The sequence below is a fragment of the Ostrinia nubilalis genome, chromosome Z, assembly GCF_963855985.1.
Source record: "Ostrinia nubilalis chromosome Z, ilOstNubi1.1, whole genome shotgun sequence".
Lineage (NCBI taxonomy): Eukaryota > Metazoa > Arthropoda > Insecta > Lepidoptera > Crambidae > Ostrinia > Ostrinia nubilalis.
Genome location: NC_087119.1, coordinates 20421080 through 20443095, shown reverse-complemented (window position 1 = coordinate 20443095; position 22016 = coordinate 20421080). Strand labels below are relative to the sequence as shown.

Sequence of the window (22016 nt, the reverse complement as noted above, 5' to 3'; positions counted from 1 at the left end):
TATATCTTCGGCTATAAGCTTTAAATCACTACGCTTCGACGAATAGGAGCAGAGCGTCAATGAAAAATGTTGCGAAAACGAGAAAAAACATTGAAACTATTTTTACACATACGTACGAAGTCGCGGGCACAGCTAGTGCAAGATAAATTAAGATCAATTAAATATCAACATAAACATAAAACAAAACAATAGAACTAAAACACCTAGGTATGTTCTATTATTCGAGTTATATCAATTTCCACTTGACAATGACACAAATAAACCCCATACTACCTTAGGTACCGTGTACCACCCGTTTACCGTAATAATTATAGTATGAAAATCAACTACCGTTGGTTTACTGTCATATTGTCATAATCATATTGATTGACATTCTAAAATTATGGCCATAAGTAGTGGCAACACCTAGTCATTACTTTAATAAAATTATTGGCATATTATTATGTTAGTGTCAGTATCAAAAAGGTTCGATTGTCATTAAACAAAAGAAGAAGCAAGTCAAAAGATAAAAAATCAGTCATGCGAATCTGTAAAAATGTAATTTTGCCAGATAGTTGTTTAAAATAAAAATTACAGTAAACAAAACTTTACAGTACATCATAATATTGTTCTTCGTATATAACGACATTTCGGTGCACAGCAACAGCAAACAAGATTAAACAATGTTGTCGCAAAGTATCACTTATTACAACTAATACATAAGGTCCACATTGTTTATATTGGTGCACCATTTGTGCATGACCCAATACTCGACAGTCTCTAAAATCGACACCAGGGAGAACTCAATTTAAAAACAAGACTGTAAAGTTTGATCATCGGTATGATAATATGATACTGTTACGAAATGATTATTTATTGTATGTAGATTAATATTTTTTTTTTAAGACATAAGTTCATTAATAATTTAAAAAATGGCCCAATGACATACTTAGGTGCAGCTCATCAAGCGTGTACCAGTAACCGTCAAAATAGTACCAATTTTGACGAGTACTGGGTCAAGCATGCACTTCAAGGAACCAATAAATGTCACACGGAAATTAAATTAAACTGACGAAAAAAATATAAGTTTTATAGGCTAAGTCGCTTAAAAATTTTCTTCGCAATATCACAAAATAATCACACTTACCTATTAATTGATAGATCCTTCAAGACATGGAATATAAACTGGCGAGGCAGACTTGAAATTCAGGCACTGAATTAACGGAAAATGAGTATTTGCTGAGCACTACTGTTTCACCAATTTATTTTCGGACGCCATTGCAGTTTTTTAATAAGTGTTGCCATTTAAAATGTGTAAGAAAATACCATTAAAATTTTGCCATAAAAATCGTTTAGTTTGATGTTAGTAGAAATTTTTAATAAGCTTAAATCTAAAAAGTGTCGAGTACTGGGCCCCTGTCGGTATTACCTGCGCTTACCTTACTAACCCAACCAGAACCGGTGTTTTTGTATGGAATTTGACATTCGTCAAAAATAAAGTAAATTAGTGCAACCCAGCCCTGTTCAGTTTGTAAACAAAGTACTAACATAGGTAGATTTGCGTCGTTCCAAAGTTATTAACAGTCGCTATTTTATTTGCGCCACAATTATTAGTCTACTGCGACAGACCGCAGACAGACGAAACCGCGTGCAGACTATTAGCTTATGAAGTCTGATTGATGTCTGGAACACGTGTTTGAAGGTTACAAGGTTATTTTTCATCTCAAATCTAATCTAAGATTCTTTTGATACTTAAATTAAATATTATAATGGTTTCAAATTCATTTAATCAAATCAATCTTATTCTTACTAATGGAGTGATTGATAGCTTCTAATGCCTAAATTCATCTTTTAAAAGCAGCAAATGTGAAAGTAGAAAGATTTATCACCTTTCAATACAATTCACAACGATTTGTAATTGAAAACATTAGACCGAAGCCGGGAGCGAGACAAAATGCCTAACAGTTCGGCAGCGATCGCTCCCTTTTTAATTAATCGAATGTTGGAGAGCAATCGAGTCGAGCTATTCGATTTATTCGGACAGCCGAGTAAGGCCAACAAGTTGTTTATTCGATTTTCGACGGCCCCAGCACATTGGAATCATTTTTTAAAGGCAATCTGGTTGAAATAGAGGATTTTTTAACTAAGAGGGCTTAACTGCAAATTGTGTTTTCTAGTGGATGGATAAAGTAAAAGCACTTTGTTTTTACTTTTATGTTTGTCTATTAACCATATCGAAGATATTCCAACTGAGATCTTTTTTTTGCACGTTTTTCTATCACAGTTATTTTTTACAAAGTAAGGTAATTTATATCGTGCAAAAAAATCTGAACACTTATTGTCTCCTTTCTTTTCACGCTATCACAGAACAAAAAGTATTATAATCCTCAGAAATAGCTTCTAATTTCTCGTAAAGTTTAAAAGTTCAGCCAATAAATTAAACATTCGCTACCATAATAATTGGATCAATCAAAACAAAAGCGATTACTAAATCAACACTATATACAGCAGTACCATTTCAAAATAAATTGAATTTACACGTCGATCCCGCAATTGATTGCGAAATAGACTAGCGCTGCAAAAGATTAACCTCAATTCTGAGCTTGCTTGATTTCAACACAAAACAAAATAAAAGCTTTATATTTGTTCCGTAAAACGGAACGAGTAGTACGGAGGTGCCGTTTCATCTGAGCTTTTCTATTTCTCTGCACAAAATTTCTCCACTTCATACAAATATTGAAATGCATCCGCTCTCAAGTGTGATTTATTGTGTTGCATCCTCTCTCAAGTGTAAGTCACACACACATTGTGTTATTGCATTTTATTGTTACTGATTAGGTCAAAAATTCACACTAAACTCTATTAGATACAAATTATATCTACGGGCATTATAAACTATTATAAAGAAAATAATGATAACGTAAGTGCGCCTATTAACGACCCCCCAATATTTGTATTCTATTACCGCCCTATTTTTCTTTCTTTCATAAAAGACATAATAACAGGTTCCAGAAAACACGTTACCTAAAAAATATCTAGATATGTTTATTGACTATCAAAACGATTAAAGTTTGTGTTCGTAAATAACCAGTAAACGGAGTTATTTGACATTAAATGGGACGCGCCCGCAACGGACGCACTTTTCATACTGACGCGCTCCCAGCTACTTAAGGTGCACCTTGTTATTAATTAGCGATTTTAACACATTTAAAATGAGTATACCAACATGTTTTTGCATAACAATATTAATTCGTACTTTAATTTCCTTAATAAACCCTCAATATAGCCCTCTCGCTGTATTTTTGTGGCTTAAATACAATTTTAAATAAGGGCGGTAATAGAAACACTTTTAATAATTTGGTTCCTAATAACGACCCATGGCGTTGTTAGAATTTTGATAACGTTTTTTATTTTAGTATTTATATCTTTAATTACGCATTTAACCTCCATTTTATTATCTTGATCGATTCATAAGAATATTTCACATAATTAAATCAATTAACGCCATACGTTAATTGTCATAGGTTTGGCATAAAACTGCAATGAACATTATAGAATATCTCTAATAATGTATGGCAATAGATTTTATAAAAACCTGTTAGGTTCTAATTAGTACCTATTTGATATAAAATAAAACCTAATAAAAATGATACTTCACTGATCACGTCTTCATTAAAGTAGTTATTTTAGCTGGTTACTGATTTTTTTTACGGTCGCTAATAGAATAATGTAATATTCATACTGGATTCTATTACCGCCTCATAACTATAACGCCACTTGCGAAGACTTTAAGCCTGTATTTTGTATATAACTAACATTTATGACATGACACCAAACCAATCATGCGTTATCACAACTACTATGTAACTTTTTAAGATCTTTTGAATAATAAAAAAATAATTTAAAATAATTATACAGACAGTGTCCAATTGTTCATAGTTTAAATTAAAATACACAATTACACACAATTAAAATCAACCAAAAACTATTTAATAATTATAGTCAAATTAAAAATAAAATATTAAATGAAAATTAAATTTTGTTAAAACTCAAATACAGTTTAAATAATGACCCCCACTACTCACTAGAACACCGGGTACCGCGTAATCAAGTATAATAGAGGAATTTATTATTATACTATTTCTGCTTGATTATTTATTTATTTTCGAGAATCGTGCCTTTTCTCTTTTAATAATAAAACAATAATAACTTGAAAAAAAAAAACCAATTTAACTAAAACTAAAAGCAAAACAAATTGAACTTGAAAAATCAAGTGGTTCCCGAGCCTCTGAGCGGGAATCGAACCCGTGCCTCTTGGAATATACCCAATTGAAGAGCAATATTCTTAGCGGTCGGTAATAGAAACAGAAAAAACGTTAATAGAAACACACCTCGTCTATAGGTCGGTAATAGAAACAACTGCTTTTTCAGATCAAATTGCTATTTATTAATTATTGTGTGATTGTATACTCATTGTTACTACTTGAATTCAAAGATTACTTCATCATTGTTATAAATAAATTAAAGTGTCTTTTCTATCACCACGTCTTATATCTAATTTTCTAACGTTTATCCGAAGTCAGCTTAAACTGGCGGTAATAGGCGCATTTACGTTAAATAAGGACAATCTATGCACAATTGGTAAACCTACTGACAAGATAATAATTGACGTTCGCCATTTAAGTTTGAAGGCTTCAAGTTCAAAGTGAATTATGACACTAAAAGGCTGAGTTGCACCACCTAACTTTGACGGTAACTAAGACGATAACCGATGTTTTTTGTATGGAGTATGACAAATTTTTGACGTTTGTCAAAGTTAAAGTAAGATGGTGCAACCCACCCTAACTAGGTACTTAGTACCTACCTACTTGTAATTTCTTTTACCGAGCAAAAGAATGCATGTATAAGTTCTATGAAAAATGAAAGTTTTGACGAGCATATTAGTAGGTACGATTTATTTACTGCTTCTTCTATCTTTCTTCTTACGTTGTACCATTTTCCAATACGCTTCAGTAAATTCAATTTGTTCTAGTAGGCTGAAGTTGTTAGTAAAGCGTTCTTTCTATAATTTTCATTTGAATTTGAAAAGAAATTTGAATTTATTTAGCATTTCGTTTTCTCCCCATCGAAGCTTATGTTCTTCTTTCTAATATACATAAACATAAGAAGACGATATTTTCCATTTCTTTCATAAATAAGTAGTGTAACTCGGTGTGTAGAGTAGAAGATTTCCTATTTCTCCATTAGATTTCAGTGTAACTTATTTTCTATAACTTTATCCGTGATTGACGATAAGATAATATAATTTTAACCATCATATACGGATTTCCGATGGCCATGCCATATCGCCCTGATGCAGTCCACTGAGTTCGATCCTATACGATTACTTCCTAACCGCTGCCCATGGCTTGAAACTAGTGGCCACCTATGTGAAACTTGAGAAAAAATAGTTTTAGTTTTTTGTGACCCGAATTCTATTAGAAAATATTATGTATTTAAAATTAGCTCAACTCATCACAACTTTTGTTTACAGGATTTTATTTTCTGGCTTGACCTTCTAATTCTGTGACCAACAGTTAAAGTAGACCACGCCTATACAGCTATTGAAGTACCAATGTAAATCCGGATAAAATCGATACAAACAAACCGACTTATATTTTAGAAATATATGTTAATTACGTATGCACTCTCATATTCTTGAACAAGCTATAAGTTTAGTAGCCATATACTTACTTCAATTGTATATTTAGATAGTTATTTATTAGCGACCCCTTAACCTTAAGGGACTTAGGTTTAATTACATCGTCCACTTCAATTTACTCTGAGAGATAAGCCGTTCGAAGTTTTCTTCACTTTTCTTTCTTAGCCGCTGGGGGCATTATTTCTGATAGCTTGGGGATTGTCCTAGATAAGGCGACCTGGGTAAAACTAAGGTCGACTTCTTGACGTAATAATTGTTTGCAGTTAATCAACTCTCTCTTAAAATATCTCTAAAATTGGATATTCTTTATAACGCCATTGCGTTACGTAATTGAGAAACCAAAACGGGATTCCGTTATTAATGACGAACAAATTCCAAGCATTTGAAGACTACTTGGAATTTTTCATCACTTTATTAGTTTAGTGAAATACAGACTGCTACAAGTACAACATAAACCTACTCAGTTCGTACTTACGGCTGCGATGGAAAATTTTACTAAATACTTGTTACTTCAAAGTGTCCCCAGATCAGGTGCAGAGTTAGCAAACGAACTCTGCATAGCTCTACGTGGCTTTGAATGTATAAAAAATGTGTAAGACTATTACTCCATAATGGATTTCAATTACTGACCAGAAGCCTGACAGTGATTGCAATCCACTTGACGTTTTCGTGATTAAGTATTGATCAACAATTAACATTGAATCCAAATGCAAGGGCAAGGCCAAGGACATTGAATTAATAATACAGTTTTATTAGAAAAGCACCAACAATCAGATTTTATCGTTCGATGGAACGAAGCTTTTATTCTTTCTTTGAAATGTAAGACTTGATTTATTTATTTTATATGGACACTGGACAGCTAACAAGACATACATAATCAAAAATGGAAAGAAACATCGAATACTTACACCTAGGTGTTTATATTGCACCCATTATTGAAAGCTGCCACGATATGTGCATATATTCCTTGGAAGCGTAGTATGAACTAAAATCTAAAATTTTAACTTGAGAATTTAACTCGGGAATCCAGCCTGTCAACTGCCTGTCTCAAAGTACTTTATTATTATCGTTGTTGTATACCTATTCTACGTCTTTAGTAGACCATTAGGCCTAAGATGCGCGCCGTGATAACTTTTATCGACGGCAAAATGTATGGGAAATTCGATAAAATGGCGTGATGACCGCTTATCGCGGCTCGCATCTTAGGCCTACAGTTCCAAGAATTCTGCGTGATTGGCGACACACATTACGAAGTAATGTAAGAAGAATACTTCACAGAAATGTAATACTTTAAAACAATATTTAAGTAAAATTTACTATACAGAAGTAGTAATTCATTCCTGGGAAACTACTCGTACATTAAACTTTTAATCAAATCTCTGAGACTTGAAAACTGAAATTCCTGTTTTACCAGGCCTGTTCATCTCCGCGAGTTTACAACGAAAACAAAATACGCACGATGGCCCACCTTCAGGATACTATTCGACAAGGCCTCACATACGAGCGAACATTGACTCACGCACGCGTATCTATTCTTGTGAATGATGGAAGAAAATAAAGAAAATGGTGTACTAAATACTGTGCAGTATTTAACTGCCTAAATAATAATAAAAACACAGAATGTACTTTTTTAAGTTGCCTCAAGACACTGAGAGGTAAATAAGTAGTTAATATTATTCATGATAATTGAGAATGTTACTAGGTATGCAAAATCACTTGAAACCTATGTTACAGTTAAGCTTTTACATTTACAAATGCATTAGTTTTTATTTCATTCAAAAATACCCAGTAGTTATGATTTTATAGGCATTCAAAGTTCGCTTAAATATTGAGTCCCGCCGACGGTCACGTGACCCCGTGTGACGTTCATTCACACCGTCCGCTCACTAGAAAACGGATATAAACATACTTAAATATTTTTTTTTTTGTAAATACAAACTTATTATACATATTAACACCCAGACCCATCACAGAAATTAAAATTGAACCAAACCCAAACTTGATGCGATTGTGTCGTTTTATTGCGAATTACCTTCCAGCTCCATCATTAGACCCCGATTACTACATATAAATAAAATACTCATCAATACAAAACGAACGAGCCCAAACTCGATGCATTTAAGTCGTTTTATTATAGAGTTCCTATGGCCACCTTCCAGCTCCATCATCAGATCAGCTCCATGTCATCATAATATTGCATGGTCATCCAAATCACATGTGTTTGCGAAATTTCAGCTTAATCGGTTGCCTGGAAGTGGGTCTTAATTCAGCTTGCAAGATTCCACCCATACAAATATGAGCCAGTCACTGTAATATGACGTCACGCGCATAAAATGGCGGGCCGGCCGCCGCCCGCACTTTTAAAATTCAATATCTTGGAAACTAATTGACGTATCGAAATAATTCTTTCACGTGTATTTTTTATTTTTAACAGAGAATACAGAAAGCTAAAAAACAAAATTAGTGAACATTCTTCATTCATGCTAAATCATGTATTTCCTCCGCCATTTTCTACAGTTTGGCACCTCACGTCACATCATTTTACCGAAGTCAGCCCTATAGCTTCGGCGCAGTGCCTATCACTGACGTTTGTCAACAAAATGGTGCTTGACTCTTGAGACAAGCTAAATTACACCATATTGTTAATGATATTGAGCATACATTTTTTTAAACACCTTCGCGAAGTAAAACTTCTGTACGTAGTACTTATTATTATTCTGTGGTTTTACATTGTATTTAAGTTTTTTTAGTTACCGAAAGACGTTTAATGTTACGTTTTTGAGTTCATAGTTTTTCCGTAGTGACTCCTAGTTACTTACAATGATTTTATTAAAGTACCTGACTGTTGTAATCTTATAGCTGACGAAAAAGAACTGACAAACAGTGTTAGGTGACAAAATATAGATTGGGGACCTCTTAGTTATGTACTGGCTTAGACCCCAACACTACACGCTCAAATGATACCCGACTGAGAAACAAAAGTCAACCGTAACGCTCTATATTTAATGTTCATGTTTGACAATCTGGCACCCTTCACGCCGCATTGCGCTGAGTTAAGCTCGTTAGATTGGCGCCATTGATTAATGAAAATAGGTCTTAAATTTGTTAGGCTTTACGTTGAATTTCCTTTACAAGGTTTTGACTGCCGTTTGTCCCAGTAGCTTGTCAGGCCCCTTCGTGGATGCGGTATAGAGTCGCTCCTATTCTCTAACGAGGATAAGTCCCGCGACGCCGGGATTACACTAAGATGTTTCTGTAACATTCAATGTTGTCTGCTTTAATACAAGACAAGGGTATAAATAACCTCGATAAATTGTCTTTGTTCATTATATTGCGAGTTGCTTGTTTAGTAAAAGAAAGTGAAATAGCCAATTTCTACGCTGCTGCGCTACAGTGTATTACAGTTAGATGGAGTTTTAAATTAAATGTTTGTAAGTTTAATTGAAAACTGAAATGTACATCAATATTAAATATAATAAAATGAGTAAATGTAGAATATCTTGATATAAATTTTGTATTCTCTTAAATTTTCTTGTCTTGTGTGGTTTACTTTAAATTGTGTTGTATCTACCTATCCATTGTACTCTAAGATATTTTGTAAAATCTAAGGGGTGTTTCAAAATAATATGCAATTAGATTTATTCTCTAATAATATCAAGAAACTGGTTATTAATTGTCAACATTAGAGTTAATATCAAATACTGAGAGACATTGTCCACGAGGACGTTTCATAATAGGTCCAAAGCGAGTTGGTGACAACTAAATCTCTATCAGAATATAGCGAGCCAAAATTGTGGAGCCGAGCCGCATGCGGCCATGGCACAGTCGGGGGGGGAATCAACAGTTAATTCTATTGTAAACTTCAAAGTTCCGACCTAATTACGAGACATTTTTAGTTGTTTGACGGAAGAATAGGGCCTTGACACAGATTAAAATAATATAAGAAGGATATAATACCTCTAAATTTAGTTACGAAATTATGTACCTCTCGTACATTTTGACGCCTAAGCTGTTTGAACTTTGAGGATGATAATCTACCACTCAGATCATAGAAAGAGAATAGATATGAAGTCGCGCGTAACTACAACGAGAACCAGTGTCCCCACATTTACCCCACCACAGCTCCCACACACACATTCAACTGTGTAAAAACAAAGCGACTGAGAGTCTACGACAACATGTGCAACCGGCTTAAAAGTGCTGTGATTGGCCAGAAGGCGTGCCTTATGGCCAATCAATGGCCGCGTGACGTGACGCACACTTTGAAAAAAGCAATTAGAGAGAAGAAAGATAAAATGGAGTCGATAAGATATCGATACTTTAAATCCTGGGGGCAAGGCTCGAAATTGGTTTAAAAAATGCTTGTATGAAAACCTTTTTATTATTATACGTTATTATTATGTTCTTTAACGATTTTTGCATAAAGGAGTCAGTTCCATTTTGTATGGACGAAAAACTCAGAATCAATTATTGGGACTAAATGAAGTTACCTTATATTAATTTACCCCAACCAAAGCTCAATGTCGTTATCGATGGAGTATAGAAGTTATAGACTGACAAAGTTTGTATGAAAAGTCATGGGTTAAGTAGGTACTTGCGATTTTTACCAGTATTTACAATATTGGTAATATATTATTATTTACTTTAATAATAATAACAGGATCACTGTAATTATTATTAACTACTATCGCGCATTAACTTTTTAATTATGGCGAAATTCGTACCGCCTATGTTTATCAAAAATAATGCCTATATTAGGCTTTCAACTAGCTCTTATAGTAATTACATAGTTGACAGTTACTAATCCCTTCTACTATTGTTATTGTTTTTGTAAAAACTTAAAAATCGCAAGCAACTCATGATTTTTTCATTCAAAATTAGAAAATAGAAAATAATAATTTACTTCTATTTATCGATAATAGGAAACCGTATTAGAACACGAGCCCTGCACTATGTTACGACCGGCACATGCGGCCGTACTGTGTATTTTCACGCGTCAGTGGATATCGGAAGAAATAAAATACATTGCGCAGTAGTTACGCATGACATAAAGTGGTTGCTAACTAAATCGTCAATGTACAACGTGTTTGAATTTTTATCACCACTAATTTCGATATCGCAGTAAATGTCACATCACTGAATTCGTTCGTAAAAATGTTTAGTTTTTTTATTTATAAGCAAAATACCAATGGATTTGCAATACTTACATGTGGTAAATGACTTCATTGTTCCTGTAGTTCTTCGTTTCACTTATGTTATTGCACGTTACGACGCATTATCCAACAATATCGGAGAACATTTCCTCAGTACGACTGAATCGCAACTAACCTGGCGTCGCGGGCGATGTTCGTTTCTGGGCATATCGCGGAGACACGCGCCACGCCCCCGTTTCACATCTATTCCCTTCTATGATCTGAGATCTACCATTATCGTGTTAGGAAGATTATGAAAAATTATATTATAGTTAGCTAGATAAGATGTTGGCGAGCAAAACTTCACTTCGTTTCGTACGATGATAATAAGTAAGTAGTAACAAAATTCTGTGTGTTTATGTAGGTACAGTCGCTAGAAAAAATCTGTAGAATCATAAAAAAACATGCTATTGTACAGTAAATAATAGCACACAGGTAATAAAGTCATGGCTGTTTTTCTGCTCTCCATTCCTTTCGTAAGTGCACTTGCATGCACCCACGGGAGCTTATCCCGGCCCGCTGGGGCACAGGCAGGCGAATTCTGACATTCGATAGTGCAATACGATCGGTATTTACCCTTTGACTTTGCCTGCCTCCGTCTAGATAAATTTCAAGTGTCGCAATATCACACGGTAGCTAAATCACGACCATTTGGCTTTGAGTCCATGTTATGGGTACGTCCCAAAAGATTTTATTTCAGCTCAACAGGCATGTGTTTGAAATATTGACATCGTCTAGACTTTGTATAGGATTTAATCTTTCTATAACAAATAGGTTTTGAAATCCAAATCACTCACGACAGAAATAGGGCATCGACATAACAGCCTCTCTTAATGACACTGCTGGAGGAAGTCCAAGCATGCCAATCGATCTGTCATCGGAATGAAGTGATTTCGCTTCGCTTCCGCTATCGGGTGACACAGGCAATTATGCTCGCGAAGGGAAATAGAAATGGAATGAATCCTTCAGTCTCTCTTTCTTTTCATATTGCTTTCGAAATTCGGTGTGCATCAGAATGTAATTTCGGAAGTGGGCGCTGGAATGAGCACCAATGCTTGCCATGGTGTGGCATTTATCTGCAGAATGGACGAAAACCAGCCAAGTGCGAGTCGGACTCGCGCACGAAGGGTTTCGTACGACGCTTTTGCTGTTGTATACGGGAGCCCCGGCCCTTAAAAAAATTACTTATTTATTTTTAAAGACATACAACTAAATATTCTGTGAACAAATCACGCGTCTACCTGTTGCCCTTATTAATATCGTGCAAAAAACGGCAAAATACTCGCGTTTTTGTCTTTAATATCAAGTAGTTATTTTTATGTTTTGAGAAATTGTCATAATCTGAGAAAATTTCAACTAGGTATCTAGAAATCGTGGTTCATGAGACAGTAGAACCACAGTAGTCTTAGTAATAGGGTATCGTTTTTATCCCTTGGTACCGGAACCCTAAAAATGAGCGGATGCTAATTCCACGTGTGCCGTGTGTATGCACGTGGGCACACTTGCATGGAGTGGCGTGGGCTTTGTGAATTAAGCTCGAGTAGAGCCAGGGATGGAAGGAATTATTAATCCGTTGCTCCGGGCAGCACAAGCCCGTTGTTTCATTATATTGGCAGCTATTTGTCGACCTGATTGCAGATTCAAAGCATTTTAGAATGTGTACTCGGAATGTAACGTGAAGTAGATATTTCGCATTTTTAACTTCATTTTTTTTACAAATTCGTGAATTTACTTATTAAGAATACATGGTCTTATTTACTGAGTGATGGAGGTTAAACCTTTGGTTAGGTAGAAACTAATGCTAAGTGAAGTGAATTATCACAGAGCTGTTAATTGTTGCTTATTTGGCTGATTTTAATTGACAACTAGCGGCCGCCCGCGACATCGTACACGTGGATCCCGTTTTACCCCCTTAGGGGTGAAGTGAAGCCCCCTTTTCGTAAAATCCTTTCTTAGCGGATGCCTACTTCATAACCTACCTGCATGTCAAATTTCAGCCCGATCCGTCCAGTGGTTTGGGCTGTGCATTGATAGATCACTATGACAGTCAGTCAGTCAGTCAGTCACCTTTGAGTTTTACATATATTTAGATAACTATCCTATTTTTGATTTGGATAAAGTACCTAAGACCATAACAGAGAGCAATCGTGAAATACTCGTACTTACTCGTAATCTTACTCGTGAAGTAGGTATGAATTAACTTAAATAAGAATAAACTTACGATTTATAATGACGGCATTATTAGCTAAATTCGATATTAAAATAAACTTTTCATCCAACATCATTATTCCAGCTTAATGTGAGGTTCGAAGCAATTCTGCCTGAGAAACTGCCGTTTGTGCGAACGAATTGTAATTTAACTATTCAGAATTGAACCTGCTTTTAAGCTTTCCGAACCGGAACTATTTTATAACGAGAGCTTATTCGCTGACGGGAAGTTCCGTTATTTGATTGGTGAAATGTTCGCCTTTTGCGATATGGAATGAAAAGACTGCAAAATTTTTACACTGCCATAGTTTAGATGTTATATTCTAATACAATATCGAATATAAACATTGTATCGTATTGCCTATTTAACTATTGTGATATCACTTGAGTACAAAGAAGCCTCCTATGAAAATATATTGAAAATATGAAAATAATTATTGCCAGATTAAAAAGACTGACCTCTACACCTGCTTTCAAATCAAATGACGATTTGGAAGCACTATATAAGTAGTCTATGCAAATAAAGAAATTTTGACTTTGACTTTAAAAATCAAATCAAATCAAATAAGTTTATTTGCAGAACAAAATGTCATGGTAATATAGGTATACAGTATCTGAGTCAGTTCCAATTATGTTCTAACTTGTGAAAGAAGAAATTTCTTAACTCATAATTCAAAAATACAAGCATACAATGCCCATTTTTGTGTATACCAATAACAATAAAATTAGTAATAATTACAGTTTCATTAGTTTATTTATGTAAGTACATAATACTTTTGTCGTATTTTGCGTTTAAACTTCAACAATTCAAAAAATCAAACCTACTTCTGGCCTGTCATGCAGAAAACTAACGAGGAAAATAGAAATAGGAGTTACATTTTTGCGATTGGCAATTTCGCACCTAACGTCATACGCGGGACTTCGCCGGACTTCGCCTATAAATGTCACCCACATCGCAGCCCTATAAGCACCGCTTCCGGAATTTGTATTAGCGACGGATTGAATACGGGACTATTGAGGACTACGGATTCCGGTCGCATACAGCCATACATGAGATGTCGACCGTTGGCAGATCAATTACAAACAAGTCATGGTGCAGAACATAGGTACAATGTAAGTCCTGTCCGCATTACTACGGAATTCGTAGCATAAGTTCCGTAGCGGACTGCATGTTTCGGCATACCTGCCGCATTATTGCTTCGTAGCTGAGTCTACGAAGAATGTAGCATTCGTGAAATAAGAAGGCTATTTTCGTAGCCGTCATACTTGATTCTTGAAACACTCTTGAAATATTTGAGTTGATAAATTTAATCTAACAAAATACGAGGATTAATTTCACCTGCTTGCACAAGGTAGAGCCGAGCGGTACGTTTTATAATTAATTTGCTTCCCTTCGAAATCTCTCAAAAAACCTGTGACACGTCATCAAATACATAAGTGTACAACGATTTTTGTGTGCGTAAATTTCAAATAGGTTAAACATTTTAATAGACTGTTCGCAACTAGCAAGGCAACAGTAATTTACACGGTACGCTTTGTTTACCCTGTAGGCAGATAATACAATTAAGTGTGGCGCGGCGCACTGGAGTAACCTGTAGCGTGTTGCCGATTACATTTGCACGTACTTACTAGTATTTTATACAGGGTGAACTGGAAAACTAGGCAGTTCTTAACGTAATCAATTACTTAACAAGTTGAACTGTTATCGTAAAGTTCACTAGTTTATGTCTCTACTGCAGCAAGACCCTTTCTAAAAAATTTAAGATTTTGTGAAAAATATTATTGGCAGGTAGTTGCTAATTGCTCATAAGATAGGCCCCCTTAATTGATATTTATTGTCCGTGGTGCATTTAATCTTTTCTTAAAGGTTTTAAACCTTTGTTTGTCACCTGTCATCCGCTTTGCAATGGAGGGAAGTCGAACCTTAATTTCGAACTCCTCCTGTGTTCTTCTGATTAATTTCGTTGCGGGTCCAATTACAGTTTAACTTTCCCCCTGGACAAACTTGACCTTCATTGGTTGGGTTTTTGTGGCGGTCAAGCTGTAGATCCTAGCTACACAGGAGTTGCAGTGGTGGGAACGAGAGGTGGGAATAGCCCCGTTAAGACCCTTTCTAATTAATTTACCAAAGGCAATTATAGGATTTGGCCTGCACTTCCCGCACTTTTTACTATCATAAAAAATACAATCCAGAAGTGGCAAAAATAAGTCACGGTAAGTAGTTTGATAAACAAATGAAAGTTGATTTATAAATAAACAAAAAATGTTTTGATATTTTGTAAGTAAAAGTATTTTGACAGCTGTGAAAAGTTAATGTAGATGGGTTTTAATCTTTTATATAAAAACGAATCGCAAAATGTTTTGGTAAGCGCATACCTCAACAACGCTTGGACCAATTTTACCAATTCTTTTTTTAATGTTCGTTGAAGTGTTGTGGTTTTTACAGCGAGATTTGCAAAATTCAACTCCTAAGGGGATAAAACGGGGTCCACGCGTACGAAGTCGCGGGTGGCCGATAGTGAATAATAAATATTTTGTTCTATTTACAACCTGTATACACAGAGATTATGACGTGTAAACTTGACGCCAATTTAGAAATAACCTACTTCCTAACAACCGATATCACATAAATAAAGTGGTTCTAAATAGAACAATGCTAGCACTTAAAACGATTATCCATTTAAAAATAAAGCGGGTTCTCGGGCAAAAGAAAATGCTGGCTGCATTTCTTGGCTGAATAGAAAGTGATATGCTTTGTCTCGAGCGAGAAAAGGACCGCCATTTTCTCTATAATGAAGAAGAGATTAGGCAATTAAGTTGTTATTGTCTATTGTCTGAAGATATTGTGGATTTATTTCGCTCAGTTGAATTGCATTAGTAGGCGTTAGCTGTTGCTCTAATTGTTGACAAATTAGCTTAAATATAGACCTGTGTGCTTACCATGAATTTGCGTTAGGTGTTCTCTCTAGCGACTGCGTAAAAAATGTCATTAAATGTATGACCGATCTAGCGGCTACTTTCAACAACTTAAGATCTTGATAGTTTTTTAGCACACTTAACGTAAACTCATGTTAAGCAAATGTTTTTCAACGTCCAAGCTACTGAACTAAAAACAAACAATTCTCCCATATGCGAGTATTTTTATTCATATAAGTATTTCAATAAATGCGTAATCTACGTGCCTGCTTCAACAAAGTTGAAATGCTTCGTTTACAAATGGCGGCACCTGTGGGAAAAACGCCATTAATGATTCACGGTGTATATTGAGGCACGTGGGTTTCGATTGCTCGTGTCAGAGAGTACTTGTCTGACTCGCAAAGGTCAAAGCTTCGTTTACTGAAATCTATTCGTTCTCGAAGTCCATAAGAGAACACGCATACCTACTCGTATCGTATCACAGTCGATTCCCAATTTTGATATGTGTTTCTAAAGTTACATTGCACTTACGAAAAAACCTTATTATTATTTCAGAATTGAGATTTTCAGCCTGAGCATGCTGATCTGTTACCCAAGGATGAATTTCATATGAAAAGTTCATACTTGATTAAGGGCTGATTTTTCGAACATTGGATATCTTTTAACTGAAGAATAAACTTCATTTTCACATATTACTCATACAGGAACTGACAATATGCCAAAGTTATTCTTCAGTTAAAAGTTATCCGACGATTGAAAAATCAGCCCTAAAAGATGAGTTTTTTGGATTTTCATCGAAAAATCTCAATACAGAAACCGGGCTTAAGTAGGATTAGTGACAAACAAACTGGCATATGGGGTAATCCAACAATGTGGATCCTAACAGTGCTACTCATGAGGTTCCTACAAGCAACGGCTACTGTCATAATAAGAGTATTTCGGGTCGAACTACGAGTGCTACGAGTCTGACTCCTAACAGTGCTACGAAAGTGGTCCTTGCAAGCAAGCAATCGTCGTTAAATACATTTCGTGTCGAACTACGAGTAAGTACTAAGACCAAGTACTGTAGTCTTCGTAAGACTCTACAGGTTGCGCGCTACAGGTCGCCCCTCTGAGTTATTACTTATTACAACGGCTTTGTAGTAGCAAAGGGGAGCGTAATTTAAAATATAACACGAATCGGACAAAAGTGCAGGGAGAAATTATTGTAGAGTCGCGCTCTTAGCGTAGCGGGGAGTGGGGCTAGAACGCCGCCTAGTCAAATAGAACTACTTAAGTTTACGATCGGCCCTTATTCATTTGTTATTATCGTTATTTGAAATTTAAGGCAAGTTGTAAGAAAATATTAATGCAAAATTTTAAATAAACAACTTGAAAAAATTTAACTGCCTAAGACGGAACTCGAACCCACGACATTATTTTTAATTAGTCTAGATTTTTATTATATAATTAATTATGTTTTCGTGATTTGTTTATTTTATTCTTCAATCATTTTAAAAGTGCGTAGGCGCAGTGGCGGCGTAGCATGGGTTGGCACCCGGGGCGATCACAGAAAACATTGCTGCAGACGTCACAATGTAAACAGTTTAAATTGCTTGCGTAGTACTAAAGATTATTCGAACGTTGAGTACCTACTACCGCAGTTGATAATGAGCACATATTTTGATTACTTTGTTTATGACAATTTCTAATGCGACACTGAGTTTCGAACTCAGCGGATTAGTTGGCATCTCTCTATATCTCTAATCTCTATGATTGTACCCTTAGGCTGGATTGCACCATCTTTCTTTTACTTTAACAAATGTCTAAAATCTGTTAAACTCCATACAAATCGCACCGGTTATCGTTATAGTTAGCGTGAAAGTTAGATGGTGCAACTCAGCCTTACTAGCACCGAGCTCCGCTAACACCAAGCCACAGCCGTACCTTAGAATAATTGCTCCGAAGAACACCGAGCGAAGTCGAACCACTCCACCACCCTAGCCGGTAGCCACCCTTGACGGCAGATTTGCGTGGCGCGGTGCTGCGTTACAACACGCACTGTTGCTATGGTAACGCCTGTGGTAACGCGCAGCAATCTATACAAGGGTATTAGAAAGATAATGAAGCAATTATAAGGCGCTAATAAAGTGCTGATAGCACCTACATAATATAGTAAATGATATTTTGTGCCATTTACTTTTGCCCACTAAGTACAACGCTAATAAGTACACTAATAGCATTTAATTTTCTACGGGTGCCTCAAGAATTCAGTGTCTTTTACAGTTTAAAGAAAGAAAGAAAAAACATTTGGTACCAAAAAAATCATACAAGTTAAAAAAAAATTAAATAACCATTTTAAATTTATATCCATATGATATCAACTGTTCAAGATAATTCTCGTCATAAGTTATTTTTACTCAGCGTACCGAGAATAACATAAAAATTATAAATACAAACTCTCAGTTGGTTGAAATGAATACATTCATTTTACTCGTTTATTTATTCATTCCTCTCAAAGGAGGAAAACTGATACATATTTTCGCTGTCAACTGTCCTCCGAGACTGGGGTTTGAAGTTGCGAATTCAAATCTAAACTTCGTTACTTGAATCTGTACGTGAAGAGAATCTCATTATAAGGGACGCTTCGCCAGAAGCACGCGTTTAATGTTCCCAAATGCACAGAAAGCACATCAGGCTTTACAGTTTTGTTGCAAAATCGACTCTATTACAAGTACATAAGAACCCGCAGTGTTTCGCTTGATGTGATGACGGCTGTCTGTACCTACTTATGAACAGTTGAGAACAGTTTGCGGATTACTGCCTGTTATTAGTAGAAGTATGTTCTTGATTGTTGATTGTTATTTTTCCATTTGACTGTGTTTTGTAAAAACACTTTTTAAATGTGTAGGAATTTATGAGTGAGGTCGGGCTGTTCTGAAAAATAATGAATTTAGCAAATAATTAAGAAAATAATATTACGAGTATAAACAGTCAAAATTACTTTCAGTGACATTATTAATTTTTATCCCTAAATAGGTGGAACCAATTTTATTGCAAGAGCTAAAAATATAGATAATAAAATTTGATAATAATACAAAACCTAAAACAATCTCTATCAGTTACAACATTCAAAGGAATTTAATAAAATCTCGAAAAAATCAGACATTAAATTCAAAGAATTCAGACCCACTTATTTAAAACCGCAGCTTTGCTTTAGTGCCTCCAAGGCGCTATCAAACGTTTTATTTGGATGCTAACTTTGCAATTGCATTGCGCTTCAAGCTACTTCAAATATTGTTACGTCAACTTGGCAGAACTGTGTTTTCAGATTTTCGTGCAATGCTGAATTTTTGTTCTAAGTTCGGGGTATCCGGTTAGCGCTGCGTAAACTTGTTATTTCGAACGCTTTTTATTTTGCACACAGTATTTCTTGTTCAGAGCTGTGGCGATTTTTTGTTTTGTTTGCATGCAAATTCGAACTTCTGAATGTGTATTGCTCCGCGGCTAGCACTCGTGTAGGATGTGGTACATTTTCCTGAAGTGATTTATTTATGCATCCTACAGGTTACAGAATTATCGAAGTCAATTTAAGTCTTAATTATTCATTTAACGGTCATTTGAGATCTCAACCTATTTCTAAGTTGTATTTTGAGTGCATACCCGTACAATGTCGTCTCTGTTTGCCGGCAGGTTACACCGAGGAGCAGCCTTCCACGCAGTTCACCGCCCAGCTGCCGCGCGAGGTGAGCCCGGCCCCCGCCGCGCCCGCCACCGCCGCCCAGCCTCTGTCCTACGCCCTTCTGCACCTCTCCGCCTCTGACTCGGCCGAACAGCCTTTCCTGCACGTGCAGCTCCAGTCTTCGCCTGTCTCCTCCCCTCCTCCGCCACCGGCGAGCGGCAAATCACTCATCTACACGAGCACGGGCGCGCTCCTCTCTCTACCACCCAAGAAAAAGGACATCTACCGCCCCTACTGCCTGGGCGACCGCGCCGCGCATCTCAACCGCCCCGAAGAAGACCTCAAGGCGGCGCACGCGATCCTAGACCTCAGCCAGCACGCGGTCTACCTCAGCAATCCACGCGTTGAGCCAGCGCTACCCCCGCCGCCACCGCCGCCACCACCGCCACCGCCACCGCCACCACCGCCGCCACCACCGCCGCCGCCGCCACCGCCACCTATCGAGCCTGAGCCCGAGCCCGAGCAGGATAAGCAGTGTGAGACCGTCGCCTACACCTATGACGCGTTCTTCGTCTCGGACGGCCGCTCCAAACGGCGCAACTTCGCCAACTCACCGATCGAGTGCGCCCAACAACCCGAAGTCAAGTCCAAGTACACCTGCAGCGAATGCGGCAAACGATATGCGACCTCCTCCAATCTGTCGCGGCACAAGCAGACGCATCGCAGCCTCGACTCGGGGTCGGCGAAGCGCTGCGGCGAGTGCGGCAAGGCGTACGTGTCCATGCCGGCGCTGGCCATGCACGTGCTCACGCATCAGCTGTCGCACGTGTGCGGCGTGTGCGGCAAGCTGTTCTCGCGGCCCTGGCTGCTGCAGGGCCATCTGCGATCGCACACAGGTGAGAAGCCTTACGGCTGCGCCCACTGCGGGAAAGCGTTCGCGGACCGATCCAACTTGCGCGCTCACATGCAGACGCATTCGTCGGACAAGAACTTCGAGTGCGGGCGCTGCCACAAGACATTCGCGCTAAAGAGCTACCTGAACAAGCACCAGGAGTCGGCCTGCGTGCGCGACGACGACGAGCCGCCCAGCCCGCCCGCCTCCGCCTCCGGGTAGGCCCCCGACCGCAACTAGGGACCGTAACCACGCAGAATGGTTTTACACGTAAACTTAAAGTATTATTATGAATTTAGCTTGTTAGCATAATTATAAATATACAAATTGAAAGCGGCGCGCGCGACCGGCGACCCCAGGGCGCGCAGGTCGCGCCGCCGCGCAATCGAGCAACGTTTCGCAAACAACGAATCATGTACGACCCCGTAGTGCCGCGGTTATAGGCCGTGGTGACAGACGTCCCGATACGTTTAGCATTAATGTACATAATTCATCGATAAAATATACCCTAATATATAGAAGTAACGAAATATGAATGAAACTAATATCTTTTGTAGGTGATTTTTACAACCGCAAAGTAGGTTAGAGAGTAATTACGGAGTAAGTTTAGCGTCGAGATGCGAGAGCCGAGCGCCGAGCTCGTCGGTGGACGGAGGCGGAGCGCCGTTCGTCCTCTCGGTGAGGAACTTGCCAAAACTTTCCGTCCGAAGCTCCGCACAGCCGCGCACCCGCCGTGCCGCGCGCGAACGGCCGCGAACGCACGCAGCGTGCGCGAGCACGCACGCGAGCGCGGCTCGAGCGAGCGCGCCGCCGCCGCCCCGCGACAGTGCCTTAGCGGTAGCGATGGGTGATAACGATATATTTTGTATTACTTATGTGACGTAGCTAAGACAAATCGGTGACTAACTGCGACGCAATACCCCTAACCCCCCCTAGTTCATCTTCCCTCTGTAACAAACTGCTGTATTCAGAATTAAATAAGGATGTAAGATTGTAAATAAATTTAAGACGATTGCGTGTACATAATACAAAACGTAACCATCGAGGCCTTTGATTCTAGTAACAGAGACGGTCTTAGCCGACGTCGAAGTAAGTGTAATGATAGTTAGGTGCATAATAAGGTACTAGTCGCAGTTGGTCGCCGACCCGTCGGTAGTGTAGAGTTCCTTTGCGGCGACGCGTGCATATCACTCAGCCCTACCCACGCGGCGGTCGCGCCCACACTCGCTCCACCGTCAGCGCCAAGCGTCTATTGCAAGACAAATAACACCTTAAAGTATGTACGTTAAGGCTAAAGATGTACGCGATTACTGATCATACGATATTGTCTACCTAGCATTTTTAAGACCAGTGAGAGTAGTGTGAGTTTACATCAAACGTCGTCACTAGTGAGCGCGTAAAAAAATTACATTAAATGTATGACGGGCGCTGTACAGCCCCCCTAGCGGAAACTTTAAAGAACTAAAA

At 37.8% G+C, this 22016-nt stretch overlaps 1 protein-coding gene across 1 annotated transcript; it reads left to right on the top strand.

Annotated features, from left to right (window-relative positions):
- The first annotated feature begins 1933 nt into the window (after positions 1–1933).
- On the top strand, positions 1934–20771 carry LOC135087148 (transcriptional repressor scratch 2-like). Its single transcript, XM_063981987.1, has 2 exons — positions 1934–2027; positions 19669–20771. The coding sequence occupies exons 1-2, from the start codon at positions 1934–1936 to the stop codon at positions 20769–20771; spliced, it is 1197 nt and encodes a 398-aa protein (XP_063838057.1).
- Positions 20772–22016: the final 1245 nt, after the last annotated feature.

Bases quoted from the DNA above. Each gene is read 5' to 3' on its own strand.
- LOC135087148 (XM_063981987.1), top strand. From the start codon at position 1,934: ATGCCTAACAGTTCGGCAGCGATCGCTCCCTTTTTAATTAATCGAATG. The intron at 2,028-19,668 runs GTAAGGCCAACA...GTTTGCCGGCAG, and splicing joins CGATTTATTCGGACAGCCGA to GTTACACCGAGGAGCAGCCT.